This window comes from Lates calcarifer, linkage group LG14 (genome assembly GCF_001640805.2).
Source record: "Lates calcarifer isolate ASB-BC8 linkage group LG14, TLL_Latcal_v3, whole genome shotgun sequence".
NCBI classification, from domain to species: domain Eukaryota; kingdom Metazoa; phylum Chordata; class Actinopteri; family Centropomidae; genus Lates; species Lates calcarifer.
This window is the reverse complement of record NC_066846.1, coordinates 11,596,963-11,611,669: the sequence shown is the minus strand read 5'-3', so window position 1 is coordinate 11,611,669 and position 14,707 is coordinate 11,596,963. Positions and strand designations below refer to the sequence as shown.

The 14,707-nt window shown below is 42.6% G+C and overlaps 1 protein-coding gene across 2 annotated transcripts in view; it reads right to left on the bottom strand.

Annotated features, from left to right (window-relative positions):
* The window catches only part of si:ch211-200p22.4 (phosphatidylinositol-binding clathrin assembly protein), a 74,226-nt gene that overhangs the window by 23,240 nt on the left and 36,279 nt on the right, over nt 1-14,707 (bottom strand). For both annotated transcript variants that reach the window (XM_051075596.1, XM_051075595.1), the window contains 8 exons: nt 11,789-11,864; nt 11,360-11,462; nt 9,860-9,953; nt 9,101-9,212; nt 8,616-8,722; nt 6,444-6,485; nt 2,761-2,846; nt 2,403-2,526 (listed from right to left, as the gene is read on the bottom strand). In XM_051075596.1, coding sequence (XP_050931553.1) covers nt 2,403-2,526; nt 2,761-2,846; nt 6,444-6,485; nt 8,616-8,722; nt 9,101-9,212; nt 9,860-9,953; nt 11,360-11,462; nt 11,789-11,864 — 744 coding nt within the window. The remainder of the gene's footprint in view (nt 1-2,402; nt 2,527-2,760; nt 2,847-6,443; nt 6,486-8,615; nt 8,723-9,100; nt 9,213-9,859; nt 9,954-11,359; nt 11,463-11,788; nt 11,865-14,707) is intronic.

The following is a 14,707-nucleotide window of genomic DNA, read 5'->3' as shown; positions in this document are numbered from 1 at the left end:
ATTTCCCCCTGGATCTTATTACTTCTGCTGCTGCTGTGACCTAATTTCACCACAGGGACTGATACATTTGTGTCTTATCATGTGCGAGGATGTACTGGGAAATAACAATCACAACATGCAGTGTTTGGTAGACAAGGAGAGCAATTTACAGTGCAACAAAAATGTAGATTTTTTTAGTATGGATGGCCACAGTGGGCCACCCCTGTGTTTTAATTCAGCTCAGAACTCGAACCTTAAGGTATGGAAATGATCTAATCCCCTTCACAGCCTCGTCCACCTTTAAAGGAATTTGGATTAATAAACAGAATCAGCTCCAGCCTGAGCCAAGCAGAGTCCAGAGTCTTCATTTATATTCTGACAGTGTAGCGTGGAACAAATGGGAACTGCTGTTATTGTTTGGGCTAAGGCCCCAGCTGGACAGTAGCTGAGTGTGTAAGTGTTTTTGTATGTGTGTGTGTGTTGAGCCCATATGGACACCAGAGCGTGCAGACAGCTGGACTTGAGTATCTGGACAACCCCTGCTAACCCCGCCGGCTTCTCTCGCTGCGTTTCTTACTCGGTTATGTTCTCACTCTCACTTTATCTTCCCTCTCCTTTTCTAACTAAACCCAAAGGTAATCAGCGGACCTTGGCAGAAGCGGGGCAACCAAGGGCACGGACTAAAATCCAATCAGCCGTGCACACAAACAAACACACCAAGACAAACTGGCGGCACACACTGCGCCTAATCTGCCAGGATATACACACGCCTCGTGTACACTCACAGATCAACAAAGCTCACAGAGAGAGACTGGCAACACTGCTCGACACATACTGTATCTCCTCTGCCAGGATGTAAGCATGCTTAACATGCACACACACACCCGGCGCGCACACACACTCACACTGAGTCGCTGTGTGCCTGTTTTGTAGCTTCACTGCTCTTACTCAATTACAGTTTGCTGTAAGGCAGGACTCCCAAGGCTGGAGCAAGAAATGTCAACACATTTTACACTTGACTTTTCTATTGCTCGGCTCGCCACTGAGACTCTCGGCCTTTATCCTCAACTGGAGTTCAGAACTCACCAAACGGCAAAGTTGCTGGGCAATCTATCAGCAACAACACAGTCAGTGTGATTCACACAGCACAGCAAAGTGCAGCTATATATATATATTTATTTTTTATTAACTACATGTGCCCATTTGTCAAGGCTCGAGTGTGTAGTTGCTGCAGATTTGTGGTTTATTCCCTCTCTGTCTTAAATCCAGGGCAGTGACTGCTGTTACACTTGTCACTTTGAGCTGATTTTTGTGATGTGATTCTTTAGTTGGGAGGATCAAACTCCTCTGTGCACACACAAGTTTGCTTCTGCGCTAATAAAATCTGCAGTAAATTAGCCTCATTTCATGCTTTTCATTTTCGCTCTTCCTTACCTTCTCCACACAAGATGACTTGATTATAACGAGCTCATGCAGGGTTTTTAGTTTAGTAGATGTGTTTCCTGACTGGACAAAGCAATGCTACTCTAAAATGAGGAGAAATAAGCTTAAATTATGTAAATATATACCAATCATGATAAAACAGAAGTTAGGATTAACATCAGAATCCCTTTTATTGGCCTGAAACAAACAAGAGATCTGACCTTGGTTCTCAGCAGCTCCCTGTATGCACAGACATACAGTGAAACAAAGATAACATTTAGAAACTGTGTGGTCTGCTGCACTGGATGTGGTGTTAAAGGCATCAACATCTGCTTCTATGTGGATTGCATTGTGGGTAATATGGGTGCCAGGTTTCTAACAAGGAAGAAGATTCTGGGTTAAAGTGTTGAACAAAGGCCAGGAGATGTCACAGCGAAGTTGACCTTTGACCTTTTGCCACCGAAATCTTATCAGTTCATCCTTCGCCAAATTTGAAGAACTTCCCTCAGGGCGTTACTGCGTTTATCTCACACAACAAAACCTAATTAGATCACTATGACGTGTTCTTGACTTATTGTGTTTCCTGCTTAATTAACACAGCTTCCTGTTAATTAAGCAAATGATAAAAGTTTTTTTTTTTTTTAATTCCAACACGTTTATCTTTGCATGATACACGCCTGATGCCAACTTTAACTTGTTACCTTGACGTGTGAAGGAGCAACAGCAAGTTCCCTCAATAATATGCTAATTTATGCAGAAAGTTGCTCCGATATCTGATCAGATCATGTGGAGCACCTCCTCAGGTGTGAATCTACTGTGAACCATAAGCACCATGTGTTCATTTACAAGTGTCAGCAGCAATGTCTGACTAATGTTCATGTCAAGATCTGATCCCAGTGCTGGCAGAATGAAGATAACATCAGGTCAGATACATTAAGACGAGCGAGAGAAGTGACAGCAGTGATTCAGAGTGATTGCTTTAGAAAAAAATAATCTGTTACCTTAAGAGCCTGAAGTCTAGCCTGCTCCTCCTCCAAGGCCTGCTGCTTCTCCTTCTCGTCCATGCGGCTGAAGGACATGCCGGTGGAGGAGAGGGACGAGACGGCGCTGGACAGGGTGGACGCTCTGCGACACAGGCAGATGAGGACAGATGACACGGGGTCAGTTTTTTGAGGAACAAGGTGAGGAAAAATAAGAAACAGAAAAACTTTGTCCTCAACAGGTCGTGACTCATTTTGAACCTTGTGCTTTGAAAACGTGCTTTTTGTCTGTGTGGTTTAAAAGTTTTTATCTTATTTTTTTTTGTGTTGTGTACTTCAAGAGAACCTGATGTAACCGGCAGGCAGTTAAGACATCTACCTGGTGTCTGCGTTCAACTCCTTGGTCTTCTTGCCCTCCAGAGAGGCCAGGTGCTGCTCTAAAGCCTCCAGGAGGCTGCTGGGGGCCTGAGAGAGAAACGAGCATGAGAACAGAGGAAAGAAATTCAGTATAATCATTTTTTTTCCTCTTTCTGTCTCTCTCATATGCACAAAGAAGAGCCACCCACACATACAGTAACACACACACAGTCTCTCGCACACACAAACACAGCACCCAGAGTTAGTTGGTCTCACAGGAAGGTAGCAGAGTGCATCAGGTTCCAAGAATAGCCATGGCAACATGCAGCAAACACTCACACTGTTAGCAGGAGACTCAAAGGAGAGAGCGAGAGAGAACAAAGGAGGAGGTTTGAAAAACAAAGAGCGAGGAAAAAGGTGGAGTGCGGAGGAGAGGTCGCGCCACTTCTTCTCCTGACTTCACGAGCGATAATTTTCGGCGCCGTTTCTTTCATTTTGCCAGTCATCTTCCTCATTCTTGCCTACACTGTGGCGTCCCTCACGCCGTCATCTCCGCACAATGACTGCCAGGGTGCACTCTGCACCTCTGACTTGTCATTTTGTCTCTGCTGTGGTTTTTACTAAATCTCAGCACATTTACTCCCCGTGGGGACAGAGATTATACCCTAATCTTTTTTGTTTTTTCTTAATTACTTGACCGGAAAAAACGAGAGAGGCCGAGTGTTTCTAAAAAGTGCTTTGTTGTAAAGATGACATAAGGTAGCAGCATTAAATCTGAGCTCAAACGCTCTGGAGTACAAGTTAGCGAGCAGGTTACTTGGGGATTGTTGCTACGCTACTACAGAAAACACAATTCAGCTGCAAATTCAAGTTCAGCTCCAGTTGTTCACATTGCACAACACGATGTCTTATGTGCTCGTTAGGAGGCTCATTAATGCTTAAAAACCAAGGGAAACAAGAGGGCAAAAGCCAGCCAGACAGCTGCATTATTAAGCGTACAATCAGTGGTTCTCTTACGCACGTCTACAACTTAACACGCAGGGAAAAGAAAAAAGAACAGGAACAGTTCTGCCTCTCTTCTGGCTGAGGAGAGGAGGCGAGGAAATTCTTCCACTGTGAAAATATGACAACGTCATGTCTGTCTCTCCATCCACAAGAATGCAAAGTGTGCTGTCAGTAGGGCTGCAGACATGCACACAAACACACACACACACATTTGGGAGTGTTTTGGCTTCTGAGTCCTTTGTGGCTGGCTAGACGGTGGGTTCTTGCCAAACTGTTGCCTGGTTGTTAAAGAAACAGCGACTTGCAGGAGAGAAAGAGCCCCCTTCTTTCAACTGTCGGTGGGTTTGAATAGGTGAAAAGAAGACCTTGTGTGTGCCCAGTCAATATTTGCTCTGACGCACACACTCAGCTGTGTTTCCACGTCTGTTACTGTCTTCATCTTGGCGTTGTTGTGACATTTAGTGATAGCTCTAACTTTGGAAGGCAGAGACGGAGAAAAAAAGAAATAAAGAAAAGAGAGAATCCCCCCTTTTTCCTTTCTCATGTTTCCTCATGTTTTTTGTTTTTTTTTTTTTTGGACAGTGATTACACAGTAATGCTCCGGTCAGTCTCTATTAAAGCACCTCTGGCATGCATGTTGAAGAAACGATGTCGTGCATGACAAATATGAAAAAAACAACATCTAAGGAGGGGGATGGAATTTTTATGAGCGAGTCCGAGCCCGGTGCAGGGATTCTTTCATGCAGATGAAGACGGAGGGGGCGGAGGGGTGAAGCCTCATTTTCTATTCATGAGGTTTCATGGCCTTTTGCTTGTCGTGCCAGAGCTCTGTGTGTGTGTGTGTGTGTGTGTGTTTGAATGCTACAAGCAAGCCACCTGAGGCCTACACACACATATTGTACTGAGTCAACACCATACTGATATGAAATAACAAGAAAGAAGCAGCAGCATGCCTGTGAGTGTATAAGTGTGTATGGTTACACACACACACACACACACAGAGGTGACCAGGTGTGATGCTCATGCGAGGGAGGGGAGGGTGCGGTGAAGCAGGGTGGAGGGGGGAAGCAGTACAGTATGCAACCCACCACCTACAATGTATGATCCTTTTGTTTTCTGCGACAGAGGAGGGAGAAGAAAAGCGTCTCTTTAACGACTGTGAGTGAACTGTGCAGCTTTACTATGAGTTCAGCACCCACACTGTCAATCCACACGCTGCTCACGACCAAGGTCACGCTCCACTGTAAAAAGTTGTGCGTCTGTGTGGGAGGGATTTTTTTTTTTTGAAAAAGCACAAAAGTGGTGCCAAAGTACCTGTGGTTTAGTAAAGGGCTGTAACTCATGATTATTCTAATTATTGTCATTATCAGGGATCATCAATTCCTCCTGAATCCAACACCTAAACGTTCCGATACGCTGTACGGACATTTCCTCTGTTTTTGCTTGTAAACGTTGACAAAGGAACTGTGTTACCTCTGGACCATTCACACAACAGAAACGAAACACCAGGCTTCATTTCTTAGACGTCCAATACTCAAATACATTCAGTTCACAACAATACAAATCAGGGACGAGCAGCGAATCGTCACGTTTCCAGAAGCAGGAGCACATTTTCATTTTTGTTTCATAAATCCTTTAAATGAGGAGAAACGATTAGTCGAGTGATCAAATATTTGTATGTCAGAAAATGAATCAGTAAATATTATCATAACCAATTAATGGTTAGAGTCATTTCTCCATTGTAAGGATCTGCAGCTTCTCTGTTTTATATCTTTGTAAACTGAACATTGTTGAGTTTTCCAGTTGCAATCGAAGGTTTTAGGTTATTGTGATGGACAGTTTCTACAATTTCGAGACAGTAATCAGCAGATTAATGGATAATGAAGATAATCTTTAGTTGCAGCTCTACTGTTTGCCCATTGATAAACCACTGATCCACTGATCACTACACATCATATGACAGGACAAAGCTTCGATTTTAAACTATGATTACACAGAGGATAAAACATGACAGTCCATAGTATTAAGCTGAATTTTAAACGGCCTGATGTGCATCTTCACGTTAACCAGGAGAACCTGTAGCCTCCTCTCAAGTCGACCATACTTCAAGCAATTTCTCAGCTAGAAGGTAAAAAGGCAGCTTTATCCTTGATGATTAAAAGAAGAAATGATTTAGTTTATTCCCCTGTAGTGTAGCCGTCTTGTTTTCAAGCCTTTTATTGTTGCAATTATCACTATTTTTGTAGACTCAGGGTCTAAAGCCCATTGTTCGCTCAAGGCTTTCAAATCCACGTGATGAAACCTGCTGATGGCGCAGTGTTTAAGCGGGGCTGATTTAACACACCTCGGCCTGTTGTTCAATCTGTAACCAGCATTTAGAGGTGGAAGAGGAAGCAGGGAAGCAAAAATCAATCAAACCGGAGAAGGAATTGCCTAGATTTGAACAGTAAGATCAGGTTAGACGAGATGGCTGACGAGTGGGTGGAGAGTGAAGGAGGGGAGAATGAGTGAATAATTAATAAAAAGGGAGGGGGCACAGGTATATGTAAGGGTGAAATAAAGTGTGAGCTGACAGATGGAGGCAGAGAGGGAGCAATGAAACCACATGTGTTGTCAGAAGAGAGAGAGAGGAACAGTGAGAAAAGACGAGTTGGAATCAGAGAGAGAGGAGAGGAAGTGGAAGGTGAGATGTACACTGACCTGTGAGAGATCTGGGATGTCACCCTGATCTATTCCAACTTGCTGTCATCAAAAACAAACAAATCAACAAAATAAAACAAAATAAGGGGAGAAAGGAAGGTGGGATAAAATGGAGAAGAGAAAAAAAATAAATAAAGAGAAGGGCAGGGTCCATTTGGAAAAAAAAAAAAACAAAAAAGAAAAAGATGAGAAAAGAAAAAAAACAGGGGAATCGTTACTTCATGCAGTGGCAGCGTCAACATAAACGACAACAGAAATAAACAAGGAAAAGTTCTCGACGTCTGGATGGGCCGAACAATCCTCACAGTGAATGACGATGGTGATTGCACAGTGATAAATATGTCTGACCAATGAGGGAGAGCGGGCGTGGCGACTAATGAGTGATGATGTGGACAACATTAAACACATTCATATTAAAGGACATCTACGCCAAAATCATCTCCAAGTCGACTTAGAACTCAGACATAACATTTGTGGGAACATGTTGACTTCTTCAGACACAGATAAAGAACATTTAGTACTTGTTTTTTTCCATTAATCATCAACATGACCTCAGGTTTTCTGTTTATCATCAGATTTATCAGCAGGAAACATGAATAACAGTTGATAAAAATGAACTCCCACTGCTTTAAAGATGCCATTCTAGATATTTCAAAATATTCATTAATTGAATCACAAAAACACCAGGTTTTTTTTGGTTAAATCCAGGTCAAAGTTTCTGATTTCAATGACTGAACTTGAGCCAAAGATGCAAATAAAAACATATCTGATTTTGGATTTTGGCCCTTTTTCACTAAAGTTGCTTCGACATGTCACAACAAATAAACAAGATGTAAACTTCAAGATGGTTTAACTGCATTTAGTTCTAGTTAAATATTTATGACTAAATGAGCAGCAAACTAAAACAAACGTGTGTAAGTATTATGTATCACAGTATGTGGATTTCTACTCTTAAGGCCCCATTATACTGAATACTCTACCATCCATTGTACCTGGATTATTTTTACAACAAGGAGTTATTTGTGAAAATAACCTTTAAAGACAAGAGTCTACTCTATCAATAGACATATCACATGTTTGTACTCATGCAACTTTTTAATAGCAGTAGCAGTGTGAGGAAGTTCTACATTGTGTTAACATCCTGTGGGCAAAAAAACAGTGGATGGTGAAAAGTGAAAGGCCACAACCTGTTTACCTGCATCGCCACTCTGCAACAAAATGCAAAATGAACTGAGAGAGCTGTCAATTTATGGATCGAATAAATTTGTTATTACAGAGTGAAGGGTTGATTTTTGCAGTTTTAAAAGTTCTGTATTAGAGAAGCTCACCCAGGTAATCGATTACTTTTATTATTTAAATTGAGGACCATTATTTAAACTTACAAAAAGAAGAAAAAAAATCACAGTTAATTGTTCAGGGAGCTCCTCAAAACCTAATTATAAAAGACAAAGGGATTTGATTGGGGGCCATTTATTTGAATGTACAGTAAGTGAACCGGTGGCGTAGCCTCCTCTGCCGGAGTTACAGTGGAGTTGACTCTCACTGTCTCAAATCTGCTGAAACAAAGGAAGGAGGGAGGGAAGAGAGAAAGAGGGATGAGCTGTGGGCGCTGGGTGAGGGAGAGCCGCACGAGTATCCATCTTTGTCAGGGGCAGAGGGAAGAGCGAGGGGAGAAGAAAGGATTAGGTGAAGGAGTGTGGGGAGCAGGGAGAGGGGGAGCTAACGAAGCGCCTAACCACGTCCTCCATCTTAGGGTTATTTTGGGTGTATAGATAGATATATATGTGTGTGTGTGTCTGCACAGCAAATGTGGGGCAGTGAGGGTAAGTCAGGTATTCCTGCCTCCTGCACACAGTACAGTAGCTGTGGGAGCAAAATTGTGGCAGCGTGATCTGCAGATGTGGAGAATATGCTTATTAAAGTTGTGTTTCTGTGTGTGTACATGTGTGTGTCAGTTGTGTGTACGTGTATCTGTGTCAGGGGGATGTGACCGGGACGAGAAAAAGAGGAAGTTATGTGGAAAAGGGAGCAGCCTGTATCTGAGGAGGAGATGCTCTTCCAAAAAAAGATGTAAAAAAAAAACCTAGAAAATCTTACTCCAGATGCCCATTCATGTACTCTCTGTGTGTGTGTGTGTTGTGGTGTGTGTGTGTGTGGTGTGTGTGAATATACCTCGGCCACTTTGAGGAACTCTGACAGCTTCGTCATCCTGTAAAGGAATTTCTTGTAGATGTCCAGAGCATCTTTACACTGGTTCTTCTTCATGTCAAAGTATTTCTCTACAGAGACAGAAAAGAGGAGGAGGAGGAGAAAAAGGAAGGAGGGAAGGAAGGAAGGAAGGGAGGGAGGAAGAATCAGTGCATGATTGAGTAGAGACAAACAGAAGCACTTAGCAGCTACATGACAACTTGTCAAAACCTCCTCCGCTGCCTTGACAACCAGGCTGTGCGCACATATGCCGGTGTGTGTTGCTGCTGGGTTTGTAGAGGAGTGTGCATGTGTGCAGCAAAACAAACTGCAGCTATACTTACACCTCATCATTTCTGACACATCCAGGAGGGGGGAGAGAGCATCAGTTGGCTCACTGCAGGCTGTGTTTATCCATAGTGTGTGTGTGTGTGTGTGTGTGTGTTCATATCTGAGTGTGTGTGTGTTACCCAATAGGTTGATGACCCCTTCGTTGTAAGCAGCGAACAGCCTTATGGAGTCCTTGAAGAGCAGCATGAAGGCTGAGTTGATCACACCGTTGGTCAGCTCATTAGGGTTGGCCTGGAGAGAGAGGAGAGAGGTAGAGAGAGGTAGGGAGAGGTAGGGAGAGAGTGAGGGACAGAGAGAGAGAGAGGGGGGAGGAGGGGGAGAAAGGTAAAGGAAACATCTCTATCTTTCTGAGGCTTTTCACAAAAAACATGAAAACATCTTCTTCCAAATATCACTACCTCTCCCCCTCGGTGTGAAGCAAACACAACACCACACACAGAGCAACTGTCAATTTAGGTTAGGTGGGAAAAAAAACATCATACACACACAAACACACACACACACAGACTCTAAAGAAGTACACACAAACATACAGAATACACTCCAATGAGAAAGTTCACCATCCATTTTTATCGCTCTTTGAAGCTCGCTTGGCACAAACCACAATGCACCCACCAATTTCAGCAAATCCCCACCCAATCCCCCTTCTCCGCTCTGCACACACACACACACACACACACACACACACACACACACACACACAAAATCTGTCGCCATAATATGCATCTTATACTCCATCGATAAAGAGAGGTTTCAAACTCTGCAATCTGTTGTTTCAATTTACATTTTGATAGGAAAGTGAATCAGCCACAACTCTGACAACAAGCATGCATAATGACACACACACACACACACACACATACACACAGACTAAGTACCTGGAAATCCAGCAGAGCATCCAGCTGGTTCTGAATGATGGGCAGCGTCTTGATCAGCTTTTCTGTGTTCATGGTGCGCATCACTCCGTCAATCCTGACAAAACAGGAAACAAAAAAAAAAAAAAAAACACTAAAAAAACACACTCACAACTGCAGCGGGCACCTTGTTGACAGAAACTTGTGCAAATCGAGATGCAAATTAAGAAATACACACACAAAAAAGGGGAATGAGTAAATTATGAGAAACTATGGGAAGTGTGACAAAAAGAAAACGAATAACTTCCTCATTAATGCAGAGTTTTTACGGCTACTTGAGGTGAGGAGGTCACGACGAACAATAAGTAATGAGACTCTGCTCGGCAGGATCAGCACCACAAAGGACTCAGTGTCATTTCACAACAGTTGGAGTTCCTGATATTGAAACGATCTTCCCAACACAACCTCCAGAAACAATGTACCCGCCGTCAGTTTGATACAAAGAGCCTCCAGAGAGGCTGTGCTGTCATCAGAAGATGCATTAAAATATCACAAGGTGCAGTTATTTTCTCTCACACCTGACCTACAGCGGCTAAAAAAGTTTGGGAAGTATGCTGACTTGCTTTATTGGTGAAAGCTAGATGAGAAGATTGACACCACTCTCATGCCTGTATGATGCATGCGCAGCTGATTAGCTTAGCTTAGCATAAAGCAGCGTCTGTAAAATTTTGTGTTTTGTCACGTTTTGTAGACAAATATTAAACAAAAAAATGACAAGTTGTGGTTTTACTTTGTGTTGAGTGCTGGAGTATTTTTTTGAACAAGAAGGAAGTCACTGTATCCAGCCAAGAAATAGTCAAGCACATAAACTCCACCATAAAACCACAACTTATAACTTTTACACGTCGGTTTTTGCTTAATTTCTTTCACCTTTCGACAGAGCCAGGCCACCTGCTTCCCCCTGCTGCCAATCTTTATGCTACGCTAAGCTAAGCTAGGCTAATCAGTTGGTGGCTGTAGCTTCATATTTAACAAACAGGCACGAGAGTGGTAGCGATTTTCTCGTCTTACTACCAGCAAGAAAGTGATTCCCTCCCAAAAAATATCATAACATACCACCGAGTGCCTTTATTTACTCTCACACATGGCCTGCACAAGCTGGCGTTAAAGAATTATAACAACTTGCAGATGCACTTCAAATCTTCAAAGAACATCCTTCTCATGAATTAGTTTTCCTAAATATTGCCACACTGGGTACAACTTATAAATCAAAATAAATTATCTATGTTGTCTGGAACATCTTTACATGATACTCTGCTAATGGATGTTGTATGTTGGCTTCAAAACAAGAGATTTTGACAAAATTGACAGTTCCCTCTTTCTGTCTGTCGCTGTTCTCTTATCGTAGCACCAAAAGCTAAAACCCCACCTCCTGGTGTGCGAGAAGATGACTGTAAAAATGATGAGTGAGATTGTTGTTTTCTCCGTGTGTGTGTGTGTGTGTGTGTGTGTGACCGCCCTTACCCCCTCTTCATCTTGGTGAAATCCACAGCCACCAGTCTGTAGGACATGGCCTTCTCGTTCAGGTAACGGCTGTATCGTCTGATGAAGGTTGACATGTCATAACCTGGGAGAGAGAGCGTGTTACATGAGACACCCAGAAACGATTTCTACAGTTTGTTTTATAAAGCATCTGTTTGGTTTTATATATATATTACACTGTGTATTTGTACTGCGTCAGATCTGAATCAACTAATCAACTAAAGAACTGATTCTGACTTTTAAATACTTTTCCTTGATTGTCTCAAACATTCTGGGACTCTGTGTAATGTTCTTCGAGGCAAATCCTGCCCATCTGGTTCTTTAAAAACAAATTAACATCAAATCAAAACGCTGTGAATTATCTTCACAGGACCTTCAGAGAGTATAAAGTGATTTGAGCGCGTGCTTTACCTTGCAGAGCTCCCTTATCCAGGAAATTGTTCAGGTTAAACAGAGTGTTTCTGGAGGCCAGGTACTGGATGAAACGCTGAGATAAGAAAAGACAAACAAACAAGAGTTAATCCTCGGTCACGTTACGTTTGAAAAATTAGAACAACTGGACATTCATTAAACACATGAGCCTTATTTATAGATTTTTCTGCCTGAAATGTGTGTGTAGCATAAAATTTGACTGATTCAAGTTACTTTAATAATTCTTCTTGGAATAACATTTTATTTGGATCTTTAAATTCTTTCAGTTTTAATTTAAGTCTGGTATGAATCCTGGCTGAGAGGCTCGATGCCGGAGAAGCCATGACTCTTTTTTCCCCCCTCACAAAACAACAAAACACTTCACCCCAAATTTCTCCTGTGGACGTTATCAGCAGCAACAGAGAGCTGTATCAAACGTAACGTTTAATACTGATGACAACATGCATGCCCAGTTCAGAGATAAGCCTGTGAGTTAACAGCCATGCTAACGGCTCTGTGATGCTGCATTTAGGCGCAGTAGCGTTTTAAGCAAACATGCTGTTGTTTTGGCAGGCGGCATTTCCAACTGGCTGTACTTAGAAAACCCGCCCAGATGGACTAAATCACTCGATTTCAACTCCAATGAAATTTTTCTAACTAATTTTTTAGCCACACATCTGTCTGAGTTGTGAGCGTTGAAGTAACTGAGTAGTGTCTATCAACAGCCTGCATGTGAGGCATTTAGGGAATAGCGGTAAATTGCAGCGTCTACTGACAGCCTGCAGGTGAGTCATTTAGAGGACATCCGCAACTTGTAGTGTCTACTGACTGCATGTGAGGCATTTAGGGAACATCCGTAAATTGCAGCTTTCAGAAATGACCCAGGTTACGCTCGTGATCCCATGCCGTGCCACCCACCACAAATAAATTATCAACCTGTGGGAAACGTAGCGTATTAGCATGTTACTCCTGGCTAATCAGCACTGCAGGTATTACAACTGAAATTTTGACCTGATGGTGGCGCTAGAGAAAAAGTCAGGGCATCACCATCTCTATCCCATCAAACTGATCCGGTGAAACGCACATGCTCACTGCCTGACAGATGGTAATAGCTTGTGCTCATTAGCCAGCAGCTAATAAGGAAGACTGATATGATTCATCACTGACACAAAGTTAAGTCTCTATTAAAATTAAAATCTCTGCTGTGTCTCAGGCGTTTTAATCTGCGGAGACATTTAAAGGCGTGGTGACGATTAAATAGCTATTTTATTTTCTGAGTCTTTTGCTTCAGTCTTGCCTTCCTGCATCAAGGTCAGAGGTCGGCTACAGATCAGCAGCCTCAGAGCGGAGGAGGGTTTAACTCGCGTCTCACTACTGCTACCCCTGCTGCTTTAGGTGGGTTAACCTCTGCTGTTCAGGCTGGGTCAACTATGTTTAAAAATTAACTTTTTTTTTTTCCCAAGTTAAGTATTAGGACTCCTTTTGAGCAGCTCGCACAGAGCTGGTGAGGGAGGACAAATGGCGAGAGGAAGCGGTCAGAAAAAAATTAATTAACCTTTGGGAAGAAGCAGAAGATTGGCAGCACAATATTATTACGTAATAACCCTTTGGAAATGTTAATGAGGTCAAATTTAAAGCTAAAACTTAACGTCCAGACAGAGATGAAAAGCGTCAGTGGTATTATTTACAGACTTTTTGACATCCATGTTTATATTTGAACATTTTTCCAGTGCTGTGTAACATAACAGAAACTCAATCCCTCTGTTACTTTCCCGTCCGGCTCTCCAACACTGCTCACTTGTTCGTTTTGACAACTTTAATGTCACTAAGCAGGTGCTGGAAGCTTTTTACATGCTATTTTCCAGGAAAGGTTTGCTCAGCGCGTCTGCTCTTTTTCCAACACCACCTTGCCTCACATGTGCACACCCTCATACTCTCACACCTGGGAGTTACCCAGTACAACCCCCTGTCTTTTTTTACTGTTGGCCACTGAGCAGCTCCTATAGGATTTTTTTCTTCTTCTGAGAGTTTTTTTTTTTTTTGCCTTTTGTGAGAGCACCTCAACGTAAAGATATTAATGATGCAGAGAGCTTTACTTATTCACTCTCTCAACCGCAGAATTTTCAGGCTGGAGCTGGAGATTCAGAGCGTATTCAGACCTCTGGGAGGGCTACGCTCCCTGAGCAGGTGCTGGTAGCTCATCCATATTTCCAACTAACTGTCTTCAGCAGAGACGGGCACTCACATTTTAGTCAGCAATGAGTAGCACTGCTAATAAACCACATTATAGACATGATTTGGAATTCATAGCTAACTTCAGACAAAGATTAGTCCGGCTCTGTTACCAACAGGTGCGTGAAAAGGCTGCAGTGTTTATGCAATTTATATTTAAAGCTATATCCTTTGATTTGACAGACTACAAAAGACGACTCCCAACTGCTTTCGCCTGTACATACACCTGGAGAACACATCTCCACAAGTGTCGTACGCTGCTACCTCAACCTTGAGCTGGAGCTGAAAAGTGAAATTGCTCATTGTGAAAAGCCAGCTGCATTGGCTTGTTTGTTAGCCTTGTATAAACAGCACGACGGCATATGTTAGATATTGTTCAAGTGTCTTTATGGCATGTGTTCCTCTGACAGATGGAATGTGCTGCGCTGCGAGACAGGTTATGAAACAGGTTAGCTCGCTTTATCAGTCCAAAGATCCCACAGCATGCTGCCACTCACTCTGTATTTTACTTTCTGAGATGTAGCTGTATGGTCGTCTGTTTTCCTGTTTTACTTTTGCTTGAGTAAATCTAATTTTATTGTTGCTGAACATGACTGAGATATTGGAAGCTAAGCACTAGCTTCAATCAATTCCCCAGCTGCTACTATTTACTTCATTACACACTGCAGCTAATATTTCTGGCCTCCT